The following is a 24,055-nucleotide window of genomic DNA, read 5'->3' on the forward strand; positions in this document are numbered from 1 at the left end:
GGGGGGGGGCATATGGCTCCAGTTGAGAACCACTGAGTTACAGGACTGGTGCAGTTCAGTTCCTGGGAGCTGTTGCTGTCAGGAGATGGTAGCTGAAGCACGGGGACAGTTCGGGAACCCACAGGAACTGGAATGTCCCTCCTTCGGAAGCCGTTGCCAGAAAACTGGTGAAGACAGGAGGCTGACAAGACTTAGTATGTGCTGCAATGAATTGCTGAGTGTGTAAATTAGCGACAGCGCCGCTGCAGTTACTTGTAGTTATAATCGTTAAGGTTCAACATATCCAGTTTCCATTCCGAACCCTGTCTATAGTCATACTTATACACGTGACAATATAATGTAATTGGTAACTTCACTCCTTGATCATGATGCGTGGTACTAAATCAGGTGGAAAGGCATAAGCAAAAAATAATTACTGAAATTGGTCTATATATCTATCTATCTATCTATCTATCAATCTATGGATCGACAGTCCTTCTGTTGGACCTTGGCTGCTTTTTCAATTTCGTAATCTTATACACAGTCGGTGGGACTCCTTGAACGGGGGAACAGCCCGTCGCAAGGCCGCTACCTACACGGAGAACAACACAAACATATATCCATACCTTCAGTGGGATTCGAACCTACAATCCCAGCGTTCGAGCAAGCGAAGACAGTTCGTGCTTTAGACCGAGCGGCCACTGTGATCGGCAGTTTTGCTACTACCTTCACGGATTCAAGTCGAAGCTAACTTATTTACATACATACATTATTCCGTAGATCCAAAGTAAGTCAGAATGACTATAGAATGTGGAACAAGACATACAAATACAAAAGTCATAAATACAGTACAGCTGAGAGACAACAACAAAAAATATATCCATTATTAAGTCAATACCGTCCGCTTATGCTATGAACATAACCGTTTATAAGGACAAGCCGTTTTTAGACAGTAGGAATTCATGAACAGAGTGGAGTGAGTGCGTGTTTCAGTGCTAACTTAGATTGCGCCTTTCATTCATTAGACTCTGAGACTAGACGGTAGATCGTGGCAAATGTTAATGCCAGAATAACATGCGCTTTTCTGAAAACATGTCAGGTTAGCAACCGGTCTATGGAGATGGTTCTTGTTTCTCGTGTTAACACTGTGTACATCCGAATTGGTCTGAAAACCTTCTTGGTTATTTATAATGAAGCTTAATAATGAAAATATATATTCACATGGAAGTGGTAAGATCTGTAATCTCTTAAATAGCTCTCTACAAGAATTTTGAGGTTTTACGCCCACCGTGATTTTAACAATTTTCTTTTGTAATGTAAATACCCTTTTGCTGTCAGATGAGATACCCCAAAATAAGGGCCGCGCCATAGCTCAAGCGGTTAGCTTCCCAGCGCGGCGGCCCGGGTTCGAACCCGTGTCTGGTTAAGTGGGATTTGTGGTGGACAAAGTGGCGCTCGGGCAGGTTTTCTCCGAGTACTTCGGTTTCCCCTGCCAATATTCATTCCACCAATTGCTCCACAATCACCCTCACCTATCATCTGGGGCTGGTACAATAGGCCAGAAGTGGCGGCAGTACAAGGGACTTAGTCCCACCCCACTAGAAATAAAAAAAGTACCCCAAAATATTATTCCATACTTCATTATAGAGTGAAAGTAGGCAAAATAGACTGATTTCAGGGTACCAATGTTGCTGGCATGTAGCAAAGCTCTTACTGCATACATGCCCCGCTTAACTTCGGAACCAACTGATCGATATGGTATTTCCAGTTTAAGTGGTTATCAATTTGTAAGCCAAGGAATTTTGTGTGTCCTGACTCTTCTATATATTTATTATTGTATCCGATGCTTAATGGATATTGAGGTGTATTATTTGTTATAAATTTTATTATATTTATTTCCCAACTACTTCCTCCGCTAGAGAATCGTTGTGATCGTGAGAGCAATGGTATCGTGACAATAGAATTGCATCATGTCGACAATGAGTATACAAGTTTATAATAACTATGCTAACGAGACGACAATGCGTTCGAAGCTTCGTATGTTTTACAGCAGCCATAGTAAAAAGACGAGTTCGCGCTTGATTATCTATAAATATATCATATTCATGTATTTATTAGTGTATAATACAGATTGTTTCTGAAATTTCAGTGCAAAATTTTCTGTGCCGTATCGCTGGATTTATATATTACTAGATTAACTTAGAGCTTAAATCGTTTGAGCTTCCTTAGACGTTTCTCGCTACGGTGAAACTGCATGGTATGTACTCGAGACAGGTACAGGGATAGCTATGAGCTTGATTTACTTTATACGAATTTCCTTCTTATTGCAAATGGCAATAAGAGTATATTTTACTAGTCTTATTCTATATAAAATATTCAAATTATTATTCTGAGTACATGAAAGTACACGGCTAAATTAGTTCTTAATATAAATAGTGTTTCCATTGCTTCATTCCTCAATCAAAACACCGGTTTGTTGACTGAATTTCTCATACTGTTGTTTTGGTATGGAGGATGGTGTCTACTCGAGGTGTGAAATTCAAATTCTCCGAAGGAGAAAAGGTTCTATGTTATGAACCAGATCCGACGAAAGCAAAAGTGCTGTATGATTCGAAGGTATTGTAGTTTAAGATAACATGGTTTGTGTAGGTTCTTATACGGTGTAATTACGCCCTGCTAGAATCGTACTCGAGAAAAAAAGAATGGCAGACAAGCGTGCTTGGCGACTGTCTTTTGTTATAATTTTGCTGTTTCGGAATGGTAGAAGGTCGTTTTATAAACATGATAACGGAATAATTAAAGAGTTACTCGCCATTGGGTACTGAATTTTGCCCATTGGCCTGACAGTTTTAATCCTTGTTATAGAATTAGCTGCCTGTGTTTGTAAGGCAAACAGGAAGTCGTTTTATTTACACGGGCGGTGGGGTTCGGGGGAATAAAGTAGACTGCTAGGTCCTGGCCGGGGAGTCTGCCAGTAGTGGGTTTAGATGACGTTTCCGTATTGATTGCTAAGTAAGAAGATTGCAATAAATTATAAGTTTAGTGATAGACAGAGAGAGTAAGATAATACATAACCAAGTTTAGCCATGCATACGCACAGATATTAGAAATAAAATGCAACATTGGAATTAGCAGAAACCACTTCCATCGCAAATTATTGAAGTTTTAGATGGTGCCGGGGCTGCATGATTTTCACATGTTCGGATACATTCTATAACTTTCTTCTGCGCATTAAGGGAATTCTGCAGTGAATATATTTGTAGCTATAAGCATTTTTGATGGATTTTTTGTTAATAAAGTAGTTATTCATATTTGGTTAAATGGAATATAACAGAAACCGTTTTGTCAGTACTTGTCAAAAGAAAACCTTCATTTATTATAGGTGCTGGAGGTTATTGTGAATAAGGACCAGAGGGGCAGGAAGGCAGTAGAATATCTCATACATTTTCAGGTACAGTAAATTAAAATTATATTTAATCCAGGTTTGTGTGGTCTTTATTTGATGTATTTCTGGAATGTTCTGACATTTCATTTTTATGAAGGGTTGGAATTCCTCATGGGACAGATGTGTGAGTGAAGATTATGTGCTGAAAGATACTGACGAGAATCGACAACTGCAGAGAGATCTGGCTGAAAAAGCTCAGCTTCAGTTGTAAGTAATATTAATATATTCAGTTTTGGTATTTTCTGTAACTGTTTACATTTTATGGATTGACTAATATTGCGAGTGTGTACAGAATGCTAATATTCAGTTGTTTTTTTCGTCCAAGTTTACTACAAGAATTGTGAAATTGAAATAATGAACTGCATGCTCACCATGAGAATGTTTTTATATTTCTGTATGAACAACACTCATGTGAGTTGCTTGGTACTGTGTATTTCCAAAGTTAACAGGTGTCATCAGCTGTTATGTTAGGGAAAATGAATTTTTAACATTCAATTTGAGAATTATGTCATTAACTGCTTAAAAGGGGAAAGAATTTGCAGTCACCTATATATGGCAAGTTGAGCTTGAGCCATTGTTAATATGTAACTGTAATTACAAGTATCTTGAAAGAAGACATGTTATTCTGGGCTGACTCAGATATTAGCATTATCAGTACACTTATATAGCGTGACGCACGTCACAAATTTTGTTGCAGAGCTGAAACAGTAGTTACATCATCTGATTACATTAGTCTATAGGCAACATATTCATGACGAAGGAACATATGTCATGTATAGCAGTTTGTTTTGATATTGTAGGGGTGCGTACTTGTATAGACGTGAGCGCAAGAAGCGCCACCGGAAGCTGTCAGAGAAAATCAGTGAGAGCCTGGAGCAGAAAAAGTTACGTCGCCGTGGTGGGGGTGATAGATCCTCCGAAGATGGAAGCTCAGGGGGTAGCCACAGTCAGCGAGATGGAGAGGATACTGATGATGGAGAAGAGATGACGTCATCTGAAGGAGAGTCTTCTGGTGAGGCCGATGAGGAACGGGTACCCCTAGAGCTTAGTGATACGCTCAAAAGGTTATTAGAGGAAGATCATGATCTTATCATAAAGAAGAATAAAGTAAGTTTATATTTTTTAATAACGCCATATTATGCTATTGTTTACTAACTTGTATATATTTCTGCAGTCACAGTGATACAAATTTCCCATGTATGTGACCTGAGTACATATCCTAACTTGTATAAAATATTTATTTCATTGGTTTTATGTACTTTTTCCTATATATAGACAATTATATCTATTCTCTGGAGATAATAGTAATACTTATGAAAATTTTTTTAAATTAATGCAGTGGTTATGTTGTACCAGATATTTATGTACATGTGTTTCAGGTTTGTTTGACAAGGTTTGTTGGTGTATCAACAGATAATGAAGTAAATGATTATACAGGGTGTATCAGAACTAAACGGCAAAACTTCAGGAACGGACTCCTCATATAGAGAGAAGAAAAAAGTGTATGACAACATGAGTCCAGAAATGCATAATTACAGAGTTATCTCAGCATGTAATTTATGGAGTGCCTGCCGACACGTCCTGTTTGCCGGAATAAAAATGCGAGACACCGGTTACAGTTGTTACACAAGTAATCATGTTGCAAATCAATTTGATGTGAGCCTGAATACATCTAGGATGCGCAGATGATATCCTGTTATCTCCAGTTAAGTGGCTGTAGCCGTATCTGAAAGGTGTGTGTGACGTCTGTTATCTGTGATTGTTAAGTGTTGTTTGCAATCTGCTGTGAAGTAAAAAATAATGCACACAAACGAAGAACTCACGAGCATGCATTACATATATGGTTTGGCGGATGGTAATGCTTCATAGGCGCGTCGCTTGTATCAGGAACGCTACCCAATAAGCAGATTGCCAGACCAAAAGACATTTGAAGGAATCCATCGCCGCCTATGAGAACACAGGAGTTTCACACGTCCACCAGGCATGGGGACGGCCAAGAAGTACAACCCCTGCGGCCGAGGAAGATGTACTCAGTGCTGTGGATCAAAGTCCTGGAGTCAGCATGAGGCAGTTAGGCCTGCAGAAGAATATCCCACACATGACGATCTGGAGACTGCTATGAAAACAGCTCCTGTATCCATATCATCTACAGCATGTACAAGTCTTATCCCCTGCGGATTACCCTGCAAGAGTAACGTTCTGCCGGTGGTTCCTGCAACAATGCAGTGCAGTGCCCAACTTCACAGCTGTTGTGTTGTTCACGGATGAGGCGACATTCGCAAGGGATGGAATCCAAAATTTTCATAATCAGCATGTGTGGGCAGACACAGATCCCCATGCAACTATCCAATTGTCTCATCAACAGAGGTTCACCATTAACATCTGGGCAGGCATTGTTGGTGATTGTTTGTTGGGACACTACGTTCTTCCAGACTACCTTTAATGGACAGAACTACACAGATTTCTTGCGTAATACATTGCCTGATTCCTTGGAAGACATGCCACTATTATCCTGTTGACAGCTGTACTTCATGCATGATTGTGCTCCCGCACATTTCAGTCTGTCTGCCTGCAGGCACCTTAATGCACATTATCCTGGGCACTGGATAGGTAGAGGTGGACCGATTGCTTGGCCACATGCTCTCCTGACTTAAACCCCCTGGACGTTTACCTGTGGGGACACTTAAAGTCTGTCATGTATTCAGCTGCTGTTGCTGATGTACCAACTCTCCAGGGCGCATTGTGGCAGCCTGTCAGACAGTACTCACTACACCGGACATTTTCGATTGTGTGCGACACTCAGTGCGATAATGAGCGGAGGCCTGTATTTAGGCAGGAGGAGGTCACTTTGAACATTTCCTCTGATATGTGACCAGAGTGTTCCAGCTGGTGTTAGAGACATATTCAGTGTAACAGTTCAACAGTGTTGGGAGTGTCGGATTGCACTAACGTTACTAAAAGGTCAGATAACTCTGTAATTATGCATTTCCAGAACCATGTTGTCATACACTTTTTTTTCCTCTCTCTATATGAGGAGTCCGATCCTGAAGTTTTGCCATTGAGTTTTGATATACTCTGTATTATCACAGACAAACCACTGTGTTCTATTATCAACTATACTACTACCCCCATAGATTTGTAAATTTGATTAGGCTAGAGAGCTACTGTAGATCTGTGTATTAATAATCCTCTTCTTGGGGACACCTGAACTTAATTTTGTATTCCTTCTCCAACACCAGGTCTAGTTTACAGCCATCCTCCTTATGGCTGGAAGAAAACTAAACCAATGTAAAAACTCACTGATATGTTGGGTTTTTGGACTTTATCCATCGTCCTGGTTTTTAAGATAACAAATAAAAACACCTTTCGGAAACTGGATCTGTTTCCGTCCTCAGGTGAAGGAAAACACCTATTCAGTTGGGTCCCTTAGAAAGAGCTAGCCTCAATCACTGGACAAACCGATGTCACAAAACATGAAGATTATAAAAACCTGAGACCAGGCTAAGTCCATGAGAGCTAATAAGAAAAATATTCATAACAAATTGTAGCAAACACTTACAAGCGTGAACCAGGATGGATAGATAGATCTGTAGAAATTTATGCCACGAAACTAAACTCATAACCAGGTCCATGACCCCACGGCATGGAATAGAAAGAAGAACTAGTAACAAAAACTAATAGTGTCTAACTAGCGTCAACAGTGGAGTAAATCACGTCTATCTAATTTAGAACTTAATAGAAATGAATAAAGCATATATCACGTCATACAGATCTTCTATGTGAATTGGTGACTTCATTGCTGATAATGGGGATCCAAATGGGAGAAAAGTCCAAACTGGGTTGGCTAATTGGGTTGGCCGAGCATGCCATATGGGCCGCTTCCTTGTATTTCCTATACCTGATGTGGCTTTCAATATCCAAAATCTTAGCTTCATCCCAGCCTACCCTATGTCCCTCTTCATAGGCATGTTGGGCTAGTTTAGATTTTTCTAGAAGACCTTCTTTTAGGTTATGCCTATGTTCCCGGAGCCGCACGGCCAGAGGTCTGCCTGTTTCGCCAATGTAGCTTCTGCCACATTCACAGGGAATGCTATAGACGCACTGTGCCCTCTGTTGCGGATCTCTTTTCGGTCTAGTTTTCATAAGGGAGTTCCTAAGTGTGTGTTTCGTACGGAAGATGGTCCTAATATTATATCGATTACCTATCCGTTTAAACTTTTCAGACACACCCTTCACATATGGAATATAAACAGAACACAGAGGGCTTTCCTCTTTCTTCGGACGACTACTGCCCTTGGAATTAATGACAGAGTCAATAAAACCTTTGGGATAACCGTTCAACTGAAGATCGTGTCTCACGTTGTTAATTTCTCTGACAAAATCTCGTCGATCTTGGCATATGGTAGAGGCTCTGTCGTGGAGACTTTTTATCAAGCCTCTTTTCACATGCGGCGGATGGTTAGAATTGAAGTTGAGGTATTGGCCAGTGTGGGTGGGTTTCCTGTAGACCTGTGTGGCTAGTGCCGTCTTTTCCCTGATGACCAGAACGTCCAGAAATGAGATCGCATTGTTAGACTCAGTTTCCATGGTGAAGCAGATGGAAGGCCTTAAACTGTTGAGGTGGTCGAAGAAAGTCTGTAATCTCTCTGGACCATGAGGCCAGACTACAAAAGTGTCATCCACGTATCGCAGCCACAACGATGGTTTGTACGGAGCTGAGTCAAGAGCTAGTTTTTCAAAATGCTCCATGAAGACGTTGCTAACGATGGGCGAGAGAGAATTTCCCATAGCCATGCCATCTTTCTGTTGGAAGAACTTGTCGTCAACCTGAAAATAGGTGGTTTTCAAACAGACTTCCAGCAGCTCCATGATGGCTCCGATCTGCAAGACAGACCGTTCCGTCAGTGTGACATCGTCGTGTAGCTTGTTTTCAATGATACGTAGGACCTCGTCGACTGGTACATTGGTGAAGAGACTGACAACGTCAAAGCTAACAAGAGTATCTTGAGACTGAAGGTTAACAGTCTTTAATAGCTGAACAAAGTGGGCGGAATTCTGAACGAAAGAGTCGGATTTACCAGAAAAAGGACTGAGTATCTTATGGAGAAAGCCGGCCAGTGCATAGCAAGGAGAACCAATCGAACTTACTATAGGCCTCAGAGGAATACCCGCTTTGTGAATCTTGGGCAGACCATACAGATGTGGAGGTTTGCTGTGATATGGAGTCAGCCTGTGTTTAAGATTGGTTGGAAGAGTGGTTTTATATTTAGAAAGGAGTTTCTGTACTTTCCTCTCCACCTTAGCTGTAGGGTCTTTGGGCAGGATAAAGTCCAAAAACCCAACATATCAGTGTGTTATACACCATCGTCAGAATCCTATAGTAACTACAGTGTAAAAACTGTTCCTTCATATCTTGATTTTCTTTCTTCTAGTATCATATTCTGCAAATAGGATTGATGTAAAATGTCAAAAGCTGAAGTTCAAAAATATGAATATACAAGGGAGAGTCGGTAAATAGGTCACAAATGGATATAAAACGTAAAACATGTGATGCTGGAACCTGGAAAATACATTTATTTCTTGACATATCCTCCACCAACATTGATGCACTTATCCCATTGCCACAACAATGAGTCAAAACCCACAGCATAGAAGTCTTTTGACTGTTGTCTCAGTCACTTCTGCACCTCCATTTTAACCTCCTCGTCATCAGTGAAATGTTTGCCACCAAGGTGTTTTTTTAGCGGACTGAACAGAAGGAAATCAGTGGGCCAAGTCCAGGCTCTAAGGTGGATGTTAAGAAGTTACCCATGTTCTTGAGTTCCTTCCTGGGTTGCTTGGGCTCTGTTGAGTCTGGCATTCTCATGATGGAGCAATACACCTCTTGCCAGGTGGCCTGGACATTTTCTGCAAATTGCATCCTGAAGCTTCAACAGAACTTGACATTACAATGCAGAATTCACATTTTCAGCACACTTCTGAAAATTGGCCAACAGTACTACAGTAGGCATAACATCCCCAGATGATGGCATAACCTTAAACTTGGTTGATGGTGAACTGGGGTGTTTCCATTGCACTGAAGCACACTTTTGTTTTGGGTTGGTAGCAATGTACCCGTGATTTGTCCCCGGTAACAATCCTGTTAAGCATATCTTCCCCTTCATCTCCATACCATAAGAGATGTTGCAAGGACAGACCCATTCAGTTCATTTTTTCTCACTCCTTCAGTTCTCTGGACACCCACCATGTGCACACTTTCCAAAACTTCAAATGATCATACATTATGCTGTATGCTAAACCGTGAGAACACCCTAGTACAGTTGCTACAATGTCTATTGTTATCCTCCTGTCAGCTTGAATCAACTTTTTCACCCACTGCACAGTTGCTTCTGTCGCAGTCTCAATAGGGCAACCTCATCGGGCATTATCTGCAACTCTCAAATGTCTTTGAGAGAATTTCTCAATCCAGTTGTGAACTGCTGTATGTGACAAACACATCCATCCATAAACAGGCAGCATTTCTTTGTGAATATCCTTTGCATTGAGTGCTTTTGCCCACAAAAAGCGCACAACAGAATTCTGCTCTTTGGTAGTACACCCTCAAGCACAGTCTGCATTTTGCCTGCTGAAACTAGCCTCTGAACATGCATGCCTTTCTGCTACGTACACTGTCATGAAGCCGGACTGTGCTACCGAATGACATGCATAGAAAACCTATTATGTCCATTACAGCTGTTTTATTTCCATCTCTTACCTATTTACTGACTTACTCCTATTTCAACTCAAGAAAATTATGTTGACACTGTCATCATCGTTTGCATAATGAGGTGCCTCATAATTTTTATTTTTCACTGGTTGTGAAATTGATTAATTCAAGGAGAATAAAATGAGATTTGGAAGATGTAGGCCTAAATGAGAGATTATATTGTAATGGGTTTTGCAGAAATGAGCTGTGATAGTGTGGCTTGGATTTATTAGAATCAGGATTGGATCCTGTGACAGGCTTTTGTAAACATGGTGGTGAATATTTAGGTTTAATAAAGGCCAGGGAATTTTGCAGTCTTCTAAGTACCTATCAGAATCTCTAAAAGTACTCTGTAGAGTCAGACAGTTATCTGGTGTTACCTAGAGACTGGAAGAATATGTATATACCATAAAACTGCCCTTATTTGAACAGGGAGATTATCTGAGACGGGCCCTGCCACAGAACATTTTGTGAGTGCAGTGGGAGGTACACATGCTGCTTGTGTCAGCATGCAGAACACATGGTCATTTGGCCAATAGCCAATATATATTATGATTTCCCTTCAATATCACCCCACTAAATTCTTGAACAGTTACCATGAAGTAAGCTTTTGTGTCGTATGCTTGTTATTCATAACTCCAAGCCAATGATCCTGAATTAAGCATTGAGTTAGTCACACTTCTTATTATGTCAAAATGCCACGTGAAAATACAAGTTGAAATAAGTGTTCATGTATGATACTTAAGTGAAAAGTAGGAGAAGATTCTGGCATAAATTTCAGGGTGTTATAACTCAAAATGGAGAGAGCTGTTAATAAAGTCACAATTAAATTTAGACACAGTATTAATGGACAAAAGAGAATGGATCAAAATTCTAAATGCTTACTGAAGAGAATTTGAATGATATCAGTGCTGTGCTTGAACATTCTGCTCAGAAATCCCTTAGGTGCCTTGCACAGGAGATGAGAGTTTCAGGTTTCATATTTTAAGTTTGCTCTTTTTCTGAAATGAATTGTATCATATGAATGTGAACAACTTATGAAGGTGCCTAGAATGCATGCATTAAAACAGGACCATTTCCACCATCTGCTCTGATTTTGGGTGTGTTTTGTTTGTGATTTGTTGGCTTGTAGGCTTGTCATTTATGCTGTGAATCTAGACATATGTAGAAAGGTTTATGGATTTTGTTAACTTGCTGCCCAAGAGCACTGTCTACAGATATTTTAAAGACTTGATGAGAGTTGCCAGTACAGTGTTCTGCAAATTTTGCAGAATGTTTGACTCAGAAACCATGAAAACTTTAGCTGAGTAGCATTCCACGTGAAAACACTTAGCTGTTCACAAGGTTCCTTACTGAAAGACAACATACCATCAAACAAACAGTGGCTCTATAATGTATTCAGGATGTTTTAGCGGACAGTCTCTTATGAGACCCTTATATTATTACAGGTTTTGAAGCTTCCAGCTGATCCCAATGTAGTAACAATTCTTGAAGGCTACGTAAAGAACTGTGCTGTAAATCAGTTGTGTGGAATAGGGGAGAAACCACAACGTCGGTATCGTTATCACCACTACCAAAATAATAAGAGCAGAGATCTGGAGAGAGCTTGTCGCAGGTAAAGACGCGCTGCATCTTAGCTAGATAATTTAACCCAAGAAGAATGCGGCAGTGTATGAGGCCTTCATGTCTATAATTGTTATGGTTAAGATATTGCATTATGATAGGGATATTTTCGGTTAACAACCATGGGCACTCTCAGCGTTTTGTGGGGAGGCGGTTATTACCTTATAAACTTACATTTAAGCTATTTAACAGGTGGGTATAGTGATGGGCTGCAGGCTGGATATCCAGAGTTTCAGTCCAGGCTGGGACAAGATTTTCCTTTTCTTTGTGGTATCCAGACTGGCTCTGGGGCCCACCCTGCATCCTATCCAATGGGCACTAGGGGTTAAGCACCATGGTATAAGGGTGACCACTCCCTTCAGTCTGCTGCTGAGGTCAAGAATGGTGCAGCTTTACCTCCACTCTCCATGTGTGTTCATGGCATAGTGCTTAATTAATTAAGCACAGGGACTGCTTTATCTTTTTACCTTTACCTTAGTTTTCAGGATAGAATAAATTCCTTTAAAAATCATTTTAAATTAGTATGAATATTTTGTATATTTCATTATTTTTGTTCAAGTGTGAATTTTTTCCAGAAGTCGGTGAGACGGTCCATGTTAGTGATCATTTTGACACTTGTTTAAGGTTTCAAAGTTGCATGTATCATGGTCATTATTCCCTGACGGTGTGAACCATCATTGCTTTAATGAGCTCGCCAAACACAACACTTATTAGTTGCTGTAATGGTAATGTAGCCATTTGCAAGTGATAGTTAATAGGCAGTGATGAAGCTGTATAAAAGTGCTCCTAGCAGAAGCTCAAGTAGATCTTTCCATGTATAAAAATATGAGTGAAGATTGCCACAACGTTAATACCGCAGAATAGAAGTGGGAAAAGGATGAATATGTGAACATGTACAAGAGAACTGAAGAGTATTATGTGGTAAATTCTTGCAACGTTAACAATATATGTCTGACAGAAATGAGTGTGTATCTCTTATTCTCATATGTATGTACATTGCTTTTAATGTACAGGCACTTTATTTTATTATGTATTTCCACAAACTTGTTCCAGTTTAAATATATGCAAGGAGGTTGTTGATGGTGTACGCATCTACTTTGACTTCACACTCAGTGACTTGTTACTGTATAACCAAGAGCGAGAACAGTTTGAGCAGCTTAGAAATCAGCAAGCAGAGCCGACAATCAAACAAGAAATAGAGTGAGTCTGTCACTTTGTTACATTTATTTATATTTCATCTGGCGATTTGTATTATTATGCCATAACCACATCAACTGTCCACCTGTCTTACATACTTTTCATCCATACTTCATTACCATTTTGGCTGCATTTTTATGGTGGATTTTAGTACAAGCCTTTGAATGTAGTGTATTCATCAAAACTATGAAGCTGACAACAATAATAATAATAATAATTCAGTTCATGTTTATTTACGTGCAAACTTAACAGCACAGAGGCCAATTACAAAGCTAGCACGAACAGAGAAATACACAAAAATAATTAAAAAAACAAAATACAAAAATTGTAGTCTATATTAATTACACAGCATGAATAAGATACAGAAGCAAACATACACAGACAAAGCCACAATGTGAGAATTTGAGTTTCAAATAGAGCAGCATACAATAATAGTAATAATAATAATAATAATAGTAATAATAATAATTATAATAATAATGCTATCAACATAAATCAAACCTATAATAATAATTCTTTGACTTTATGATATTGTCAGATAATCCTGCACTATGATTATAGTGTTCTTGGTTGTGTTTCTACCCTGAAGATGGAGGCAGCAGATTCCTCCAAACCGTCTCTGTCTACTAAACCATGTGGTATTACATCTCAGATACTGCCATGAGAACCTCAATTCTCAGAATTGTATACTGTGTACTAACTAACTAACTAACTAAATGGACTTGAGCCTTTCTTGAGCAGCCACCAGTTATACTGCTACTCAGGAACTTACCAACATTTTGTGGAACCCTAGGGTTCATTTGCATGTTCACAAGTGCCCTCCACTGTCCCCTATCCTGAGCCAGATCAGTCCAGTCCATACCACCCTATTCTATCCCTCTAAGATCCATTTTAATTTTATCCACTCACCTGTGTCTTGGTCTTCCTAGTGGGTTCTTTCCTTCTGGCTTTCCCACCACTGTCTTATATGCTATCCTCTTCTCCCCCATTCATGCTACATACCCTGGTTTTGCCTCTCTTCGATCCAAATATTCTCCTCAACACCCTGTTCTCAAGCACCCTCAGTCTTTGTTCCTCCCTCAATGTCAGCAACATGTAGACAGTACACTGTGTTGGAAAATACATATTGAACAAATTATACCTAAATTAAATGCAGCTTGCTATGCGATGAGATCAATTAAGCCTTTTATGTCACAGGAAACATTGAAGATGGTTTACCATGCCTACTTTCATTCTATTATGAACTATGGATTAATATTTTGGGGGAACTCTTCACATAGTGTAATAATTTTTAAAATACAAAAGAATATAATTAGAATCATTACAGGATGTAGAAGTAGAGATTCATGTAGAGAATTATTTAAGAAATTAAAAATTCTACCTCTTCAATCGCAATACATATTATTGCTTCTCTTATTTGTTGTTTACAACAAAGATAAATTCAAATTAAATTCTGATGTCTATAACATGAATACTAGACAAAAATATAACTTCCACCTACCCTCATCAACTTTATCAGTATATCAAAAAGGAGTCTACTTTACTGGCATAAAAGTGTTCAACAATCTGCCACAAAGTATTAAAAACTTGGGCAATGATACTAAAAAGTTTAAATCAGAGTTAAAGAATTATCTACATGCTCATTCCTTCTACTCTTTAGATGAATACTTCAATGTAAATAGAGAATGATGTAAAATTAAGTTATATTAATTTTTAAGCTAAAATTGCCTGTACTTATGTATGTAACCTTTTGACTTGTTCTGTATCCAAAGGTACTAACCTACTTAGGATTTATAGAATGTAAATAAATTCAATTCAATTCAAAACCAAGATTCACACCCGTAGAGAACCACAGACAAAATTATAGTTTTGTATACTCTAATTTTTATGTTTTTTGACAGCAGATGGGAAGACAAACATCTCTGGACTGAATGGTAGCAAGCATTACCTGAATTTAGTCTCTTCTTAATTTTCCACCAAATCAAATTTTTATTTGTTACTGTCATTCCCAAATATTTGAACTGTGCCACATTTTAAAGCATTTGTTAGTTATCTTTATGTCATAATCTTACCCTGCATTGTGGTGATGAGACAGCAACATATACTTAAATTTCCCTCTGTTTACTTCTATACTAACCTCTCTGCTAGCATGAATTGAAGTTTCAGTGTTTTTCTTTATGGTATTTATGTTATCGCCCAGTAGATTCACATCATCAGCATAGATCAGTAGCTATTGTGTCCCATTTAATTTCAGTCCCATCTGGTCTTCCTAGACCTTTCAAATGACATATCCTAAAGCATAGTTGAAAAGCAGTGGTGATAAAGCATCTCCTTGTTTTTGATCATTCTGGATAGGAAAATTTTGAGACAAATGTTTACCTATAAGACTTTACTGTACATTTCATTTAAACACATTTTAATCAAGACTAACTAGTTTCAAGGTTATCCCAAACTAGGAGAACATAATACAGTACTTCCCTCCGAACTGAATCATAGGCTTTCTTGAAGTCTACAAATATTTTCATTTAGTGTATATAGTATATTTGATTTTGGTGCAGTTCTGCTTTATACATTAACTGAAAATGTATTGAAAATACATTGATTGAATTGAAAATATTAATATTTCATGAATTTTATTTCAATATTTGAACAGCATAGTAATAAAATTCTATGTGGAAGACAAGTGAAAAGGATGTTAAGACAAAAGATGTATAGTGCAATGCTTTTGTGAAATCAGAGGAAATGCTAGAATGGAGAGTGCCATTGTTTCAGGATTTATGATGGTGAACTCAATAATGTTGTTGTGAAGGAGGAGGAAGACGATGCTCTCTCACTGCCCGGCCAGGACACAGAAATGGAAACAGAAGGACAGACCCGCTTCTGTAGTGGCAGCATGATGCATGTGGCAGGAGGAGAAGAACATGGATTGGATAATGGAGATGCCTTAGGTATAGATATAGGAAAACAGTTTGCTAGTGTATCCAGATGATTAATGTTGACTTTGTAGATGAGTTCAGGCTTTCACAGCAGTTTAATGCAGATGTTCATTATTTTTACTTTCTCATATATGTAGTGTGTAGTATGATGGTGAAAAGAAACAGTCCTAAGATTTTGATGGATATACACATTTTGAGCACTCCTGAATACAAAAAAGTGTTTCCTGGAATTGCTTCTGTCTGTAGGTATAGATGTGCACCTCATTAGCGCCCAGACATTCAAATGGATTTTGTATTTGGTATTTGAGAGCCAGTCTGTATCGAAAATCAGTGCCCAGTGAGTGAACAGTCTAGGTCTAAACACGGGCCTATCAGATGAGCCCCCAAAAACAAATTGGTGATTTTTTTTAAAGTAACTGTGATTATTTTCATTAAATTTCTGTAGTGTATGGAGACCATATCCCTAAATAAAACTGCACTGTGATATCTTCATGAAAGTAACAGCATGCACACTAGGAGACCAAACACAAAATGGCAATATTGTCAAAACCAGCTTAATTAGTTGGACAGATATCACTGTTGTTCACTCTTCAGTAACCACCAGTGGTATACTGAGCAACAGTCATTTTCATTTCAAGGCAATATGATCACTTGTGTAAGAAAGTATGTGAATTGTCTTTGCATATATATTTTCAGGTGTTGACACTGTGTAGAGTGGTACAGCTGGGCTGTATTGTTGTGTGGGATATTGCTTCCAGTATTTGGAGAGACAACCACATAAATTCATGATGAATGCCAGGAGAAGCTCTGGCTGCATCGGGCTGGCTTGTGTGAGTGCCAGTGGTCCTCCATATTTGGTAGCCAGGTGACTGCAAGCCAGCGGTAGACAGCAAGTGCTGGCAGAGGGCTTCCAAAGGGTTGAGGTGACTGCTTTCAGAATCAGCGTTGCTGCTAAGAGGGTCGCTATTGCCTTGTGAGCTCCAGATGCTGTTGCTAAGCAAGCATAGCTCCAACTGACTAATGCAATGGGGTCAACATCTTTATCTGCTGTTGCTGGCACTGCCATGGTCCACACTGATTGGCTACCACTTGCTTTGCTGTGCTGGCCATCGAGAAGTTGGTAGTTGGCCCGGAGATGCATTGTGGTAGGCTCCCAGAACCCCCCCCCCTCAGAGATTGTTGCTCAGATGTTGAAATGTGCGGTGAAACGGACATGGTAACTGGAGCACGTATGAATGAATTGAATGAATGTACTCAGCCCTTGCACCGCAACTTACAGTGATCTGTTGCGCTTCCCCTTTTGATTATGCCCTCAGCAATCCTGCGCTTCAAATGAAGCTCAGGATTTTGTATGTGGGGGCATCAAAATAGTCACTTGGTTCCATAAAGTATTGACCCAAGTGATGTAATCTTAAATAAGCTAAGGCCTCACATTCACACAGGATATGTGTGGCTGTTTCATTTTCTACTTGACACCTCTCACAAGTGGGACTATTACTTAGTCCCAGTTTGAAGAGGTGTCCTTTAAGGTGACAGTGCCCTGTAAGTAGTTTTACCACCCATCGTAGCTGGTTCCAGAACTTCAACAGTTCTTTCGCTCTTTTAGCAGAGGGTCCTTGTATGAATCCCTTTGCTTGCCTGAGTCCAGTGAAGGATCCCCAGTATTTCTTGTGCTTCATATTTGTCCAGTCCATGATTGCCTTTCTGGCTACTCCTATAGAGATGCCACAGGCTGGTTCAGGTCCTATGAACAGATGTTCAGCTCCAGTCTTAGCCAATTGATCTGCTGTTTCGTTTCCAGCAATACCCCCATGCCCCGGCACCCATATCAGTTGTACCCTTGGCCAGTTCCATGAGGGTTTGGTGGCAATCCCAGACCAATTTTGAGTTGATCTGGTGTTTGTCAAGCGCTTTAAGTGCAGCTTGGCTGTCTGGAGGTCTTTTTGGCGCTGTCTTGTGCAGTGTCCCATCATAAACCAATTTCTCTACCTTTAGGATTGTAGATCCAACACATCTGGAATGTAGGTTGTACTTTGCTGGTCTCATAACCTTACATGATATGTTGTTCTAGTATTCTACAGATGCAGTTGTACTGATTGTGGATGACAGAAAGGCAGTGCTGGTATGTTGTGGTTTTGTGTCTGACTTTCCAGCCACCATTATAGTTTTATAACTTAGAGAGGCATGTAAGTCCTTGGTAATAAAGACAGCAGGAGATATGCAAAATGTGAGCAGAACAGAACCAGCAATTAATATAATACTGTAGAACATGCTTTCTGAAGTGTAGAAATTGATGATACATGGTAATGCAGTGTGACTGATTAGTTAATGAAAGAATAATTAGTAAATAAAGAATTGGTCGTGACAGCCCTAATGCTGATACCCCAAAGCAAAGACATCTTGAGGTTATTTTTCAGATTAACACTGTAACTCCAGATTTGCTGTTTTATTATTGTTAGAAAAATTATTCTTCTATGGCGCAACAGCCCGATCTCAGGCCTTGGCCTCCCTTATCAAGCCCCTCCATTCCTCTCTATCCTGCACTGCTCTCTTCCAGTTCCCTACGCCCATTAACTTCTTTGCATCTTCTTCCACCACATCAATCCATCTAGTTCTTGGTTTCCCCGCATGTCTCCTATCACCTATTGTACTGGATAATATTTTCTTTGGGATACACTCCTTATCCATTCTCTGTACATGCCCAGCCCATTACAATCTTTTAAGCTTTATCGTCACTGAGATCTCTGGCTCCTTATTGTTAGAAAAATGGGTGATACCAATTTTGATGCAGGGGCGGTAGCGTAGTTGGTTGAGGCACTATGCTACAAGCCAGAAGGTCACAAGTTCAAGTCCCGATGAGGTCATTGGATTTTTTCAGTTGATCTAATCCTTCCAGCTGCACTATGGCCCTGGGGTCAACTCAGCCTCTAACAGAAATGAGTACCAGCAATTAATTAAATAATTTTCCTGGGAGTAAAGCACGCCCGGCGCGTAAAGCTGACAACCTTACTACCATCTTTGAGGCAATTGTCTAGATAATGTGGGACCTTCAACGTCTCACAACCCTATGGGCCTTCATGGCCTGTTGCAGGGATAGCTTTACTTTACTTTTACCAATTTTCATGCAGTAAAACTGCTGGCTGAAGAAGAACACTGTATATTCAGTGCTGCATTGGACTTTTTTTTTTCAGTGTGAATGTGAGAAGAGAGTGTAAGACTGGAATCTTTGAAAATAATATCAAGAAGATAGTGCTAGTTTCTTATCTGTATACTTTATCAAAATAGGGGAAGGTGACAGGAAGAGAAGTCTGCGTTCTCACCGGCCAGATGCAAGTGAGGGTGTTTCATCTGATGCCAATGGCATTAGTAAACTGAATGCTCGAACTCCGAACCATGGTACTAATTGCCACGAAAATAGTCATTTTCATGTGAACAACATAAAACAGGAAGGACATCAGTTCTCTTTGGGCACTATCAAGCAGGAGCCATATAACACACATGTATCAAGGTCAGTGTATCACGGAAGGATGTCTGAAATTTATGCCTGGACACCTTTATATGATAAGTTTCACATTAACTGATTTAAATCAGATCTGAGTGGCCGTAGTTGAATGTGATCATTTTCTGTATGTATGCATTTTATTACTGGTTATTCTGAACCTGATATATACTCGTAAATGATCCATTCCTACTTGTAATAGTAATAGTGATTTAATTAATGTACGGAAATAAAGTACAGGTGACAATATGCTGCATAATCCTTTTATCCATTAACAGTGACAGAATCTGAGATGTATCTGTGACGATATTTTCTTTATGGATAATTTGTTAAAAACGAATACAGAGAATAATAAAAATTCTTCTGATTATTATTACAGTATCGCCAGTACAAGTTCTCGATGCTCGACCCCCACTACCAGCTTGCCACCTTTTGCTGCTGCTGGTAGCATTGCTCAATCTGCAGTTGCCAATTCAGTAGCATCCTCATCCCCAAAGCACACAACACTACTGTCTCAAATTCTGGCTTGGCAACTAGTTCCTCAGAGCCTATACTCGGAAGTACCTGTAGCTCCATCGCTTATGTATGGAGCCATACATCTGGCAAGGCTATTTGGTATGTGTATTAGTAATTTTTATTCTCAGAGGTTTAAGAATTGAGGAAGATGATACAGTAGAGGTCCGTAGTGACTAATGTGGTGTGTAATGAGTTAATTTTAGCATGCATTTTCATATGCACTGTTCATTTAATTATGTTAAGCATAGCATTATTTGGACTGCCTCTGTGGTCTAGTGGTTAGAGTTCCTGGCTACAGATCCAGAGGTCTGGGTTCGCTTCCCGGCACTACCAGATTTTCTGAGAAGTAGTGGGTCTGAAACGGGGTCCACTCAGCCTCGTGAGGATCATTGAGGAGCTGTTTCAAGGATATAGCTGCTCCGGTCTAGAAAACTGAAATTAATGGCCATGGGGATTTGTTGCACTGACCACGCGACACCCTCTATCCACTAAAGTTGGCACTAACTTCACCAACAAGCAGCGGTCGCTCAGTTAGTATAGTTCGCTTGCAGGCTAAGACACAGAGTTTGTTTTTTTGTTTTGTTTGTACAGTAGCAATGTTCAGTTTTAGTAGACCATATCTTCAGAATTTCCACCATAACGTACTTTTCTGTCATTAATGGATCTGAGTAAACATGTTATGGCTTACCCGCCAATTTCTGTTCTTTCTGAGTCAAATGAGCACTACATGAACATATCATTGCGTACAAGTGCTCTGTTTCAAGCTACATGTCAACTGAAGAGTTGCAGCTTAGTGTGTGACATGTTTCAGTTTACACCATTGATGACTGATGACCAGTGAGCTATTAACTGGTACTAGTTTGACAGCGTGGTACTGTTATGCAGCCAGGTCTGACATAATCCACCTCAGCTTTTTCCTGTGACTTTCATACCTTGAATTTCTTGTGAATTTTGGTGCATTTGGTGACTCAAATAACTTGTGAAATTGTTTGTTCTGCAAATAAATTGCATTAATCTTGTTTTAGTGAGAATGCATCTACTTGAAATGAAGTACTTCTAACTTCTTGACAATTTTACTAAGATCTTAAGCATCACATGATGTATTTAGTGTAACTTAAATTTATAGTCATGGTTTTCATTATACAAACTAATGTTACATCTGGAGATTACTGACTTGTGGTTAGATTGTTACTGACACATCCCAGGAGACTAACATTCAGCCACCACCTTCAGCAATTGAAACCCTATAATTCTTACAACTGCTGGGTCAGGTGAGCTGACACTGAAACAGACAAGTATAATGTTCTGCATTATGAAAATTTGGAATGGTTTTATTTGTTATGGTTTATTTAATAGTGCTTTCAACAGCTTAGATTATATAGTGTCAGTTTTAGGTTGGTTAAAGAATATTAATTGAAAAGGATATGGAAGGAAGCAGTCATTTGCCTATTGTAAGTTAGTGTCATGACATTTGTTTGGAAACCTTGAAAAGCCTGTAGGAGAGCCAATATTCAGGCTGAGAATTGAACCTGGACCACCTGAATATAGAGCCCAATTAACATCTCAGCTGTGACTTCAATAATCTGGAATATAAATACAATCTTTGCTTAGTTGACGAGTTAATTTACCCATTCAATTAAAAAAAATTAAATTTGCTTATTGGGGGGTGGAGTCCAACTGGGTCCACTCGGCACGGCAGCCACTGATTGGCCTATTGTCCCTGCCTCGGGTGATTATGATGATGGAGAATTTGGTGGAATGAAGATTGGCAGTACTCGGAGAAAACCCGCCCCAGCACCACTTTGTCCACCACAAACCCCACTTGACCAGACCCAGGATCGAACCTGGGCCACCATGGTGGGAAGCCAACTACTTTTTTTAAACCGCTTGAGCTGTGGCGCAGCCACTGATAATTTACCCATGTTGCCATGTCTAAAGTGTTTGACTGTTTCCACTGCAGTCTGTCTATGAGATAGTTGAAGACTAAGGGATGCCAAATTCAGTTGATTGTGTTACAGCTAGAGGTAGAAGCTTGTCTCTGTACAAGTGATCAAGGTTTTGCCTCAAGAGAATGTGATGGTTTAGTAAAGAAGTACAGTCAGATTTCAGGAAACTGAAATGTTTAGACATTCATTCTCATGACTCAGAAGGAAGCAGCAGAGCTTGGGTAGCCTAATAACAGTGTGAATTTTGTTTGTAGTTAAGTTGCCGGATCTGCTCTATGCCACAAACATGCCAGAAAGGAAATTGAAAGTTCTTCTGCGTCACCTGGACATGTTTCTAGGGTGAGTAAACAAAGGTTCTGGTAGTCACCATCTGCCTATACAAATTGCAAAAATTATAACTTGGTATTGTTGACCCTTATGAAATTTGGTTGGCAATATTAAATTTGGAAACACATTGGACAGTCTGCATTACTGTTTTATAAAGCTAAAAACTGGAGGAAATGTAAATCTTGTTTGATTGATGACAATATGTCGGAAACCCCAAAACTTGTGTAATGACAGTGCATTATGGGGTGCAACACAAAAAGTGTGTTCTGCATGTAAAATACAACCGTGTTATAGTATGAGGAAGCAGATAATTTTATTCATTTTTTTGCTACAGTATTGTCACGTTTTGGTGTTATGTGACTATAGATGGGGTATGGATTGGATATTGGATTGATTGACCACTTGTATACACCACTTGAAACTACACTTTACAGATCAGCGACACACGCTAGTGTCATCAGTCTGTTACTGTCTCCACCAGCCATTTCCTGGGAACAGCTTCTACTAATGGAGGTTCTTCAGATTCCCACACTCAGGTCCTCATCACAGCCGCCCATGCAGAACTCATCAGCAAACAACTCAACTACCTCCCAGGCTGGCAGCCATTTTACGCCAATCTCCTAATATTCTCTTCACAGGCTGACTTTCGACTTTCAACTCACTCACCAACTACTTCACAACACTTCACTCAGCTGAACTGCTGACAACTCTCTGTATCTCAGGTGGTGTTCTCGTCGTATAACCTCAGGGTGGACCCAGCAGAAAACGGTGCCTCCAATAATCCTTCTGTTGTTATCATAGGCATTGCCTAGTGATAGACTGGATATCATTTCCTCAGGAACTTGTTTACTGAGCCGTTGCTTAGAAATGGATGTTTGTTTATCTTCCTGTTGCATAGCAACAGCTGTACTCTTCAGTTTCAAACAGCAGTAATGGATCTGTACACCATAATATTTTAAAAATCCCTAGACATGCATAGTAACAGTGCTTTGAAGCTTCCTACACAGAACATGTGTTCTTCATACAAGGAATAATTAGTGTATGATCATATAAGGGAGCTCTTATATAATTTTCAACTCTCCTGTATTGTCAGTGCATTCAGTTTAATACATTTTATATATTATTACTTGGGTATGCAGAAAGAGAAGTCCCAAGAGTGGAACTACACTTAACAGTACCTTAAATCTGGCTAATTCTGACATCGTGATATTATTCTTGAAAGCAACTGGTGGCTGCAGTTGACATTGTTTGGTGCACTTGAATCATTAATTGGGTTGTTTAAATTTAACTTGACCTATGAGAATATAATGTCTACCAAATCTAATTCTTTTTCCTTGTTTCAGTTACATGGAGGAACACCAAGAATGGTTTGGTGAACAGTTTTACAAGGATAACAGGAGTATCTGTGGTTAATATACTTGTTCAGTTTTCTTTCCATCAGATTCTTGTGTTTTGGGTGAATGTGTGTTTATAGTGACAGAATTTCTATTTTGAGAAGATTGCGTGATTGGATTTGCCTGAATTTGTAATTATTAAATTATTTTCTATGAAAATAATATACAGTTATGTGACATGTGGCATCTTATTTCCTCTACCTTTGCAGGAATTCCCACATTTAACACTTAACAGCACAACTACATTAATATTACTATGTGGGGCTGGGGCAAAATGTGACCACAGTAATATTATGTTGCTACAAATCTCACAAAGTTTGTGCTTCACATGATCAAATATGGTTCTTGTACGTCTTGCAATTCATTTGTTTTCCACTAGATGATAGTACCTCCCAGTAATTGTAAAATATTGGTGAAATAAGTTTTATTTTCTGAGCTGCCATGTCAT

At 39.4% G+C, this 24,055-nt stretch overlaps 1 protein-coding gene across 1 annotated transcript; it reads left to right on the forward strand.

Moving 5' to 3' along the window:
- Positions 1-2,465: 2,465 nt before the first annotated feature.
- LOC111867705 (protein male-specific lethal-3) lies at positions 2,466-23,786 on the forward strand. The gene is made up of 11 exons (XM_023857774.1): positions 2,466-2,595; positions 3,362-3,430; positions 3,522-3,631; positions 4,225-4,531; positions 11,618-11,784; positions 12,846-12,992; positions 15,762-15,937; positions 19,211-19,433; positions 19,804-20,039; positions 22,141-22,225; positions 23,557-23,786. The coding sequence occupies exons 1-11, from the start codon at positions 2,494-2,496 to the stop codon at positions 23,624-23,626; spliced, it is 1,692 nt and encodes a 563-aa protein (XP_023713542.1). The 5' UTR covers positions 2,466-2,493; the 3' UTR covers positions 23,627-23,786.
- Positions 23,787-24,055: the final 269 nt, after the last annotated feature.

This window comes from Cryptotermes secundus, unplaced genomic scaffold, assembly GCF_002891405.2.
Source record: "Cryptotermes secundus unplaced genomic scaffold, Csec_1.0 scaffold1297, whole genome shotgun sequence".
Lineage (NCBI taxonomy): Eukaryota > Metazoa > Arthropoda > Insecta > Blattodea > Kalotermitidae > Cryptotermes > Cryptotermes secundus.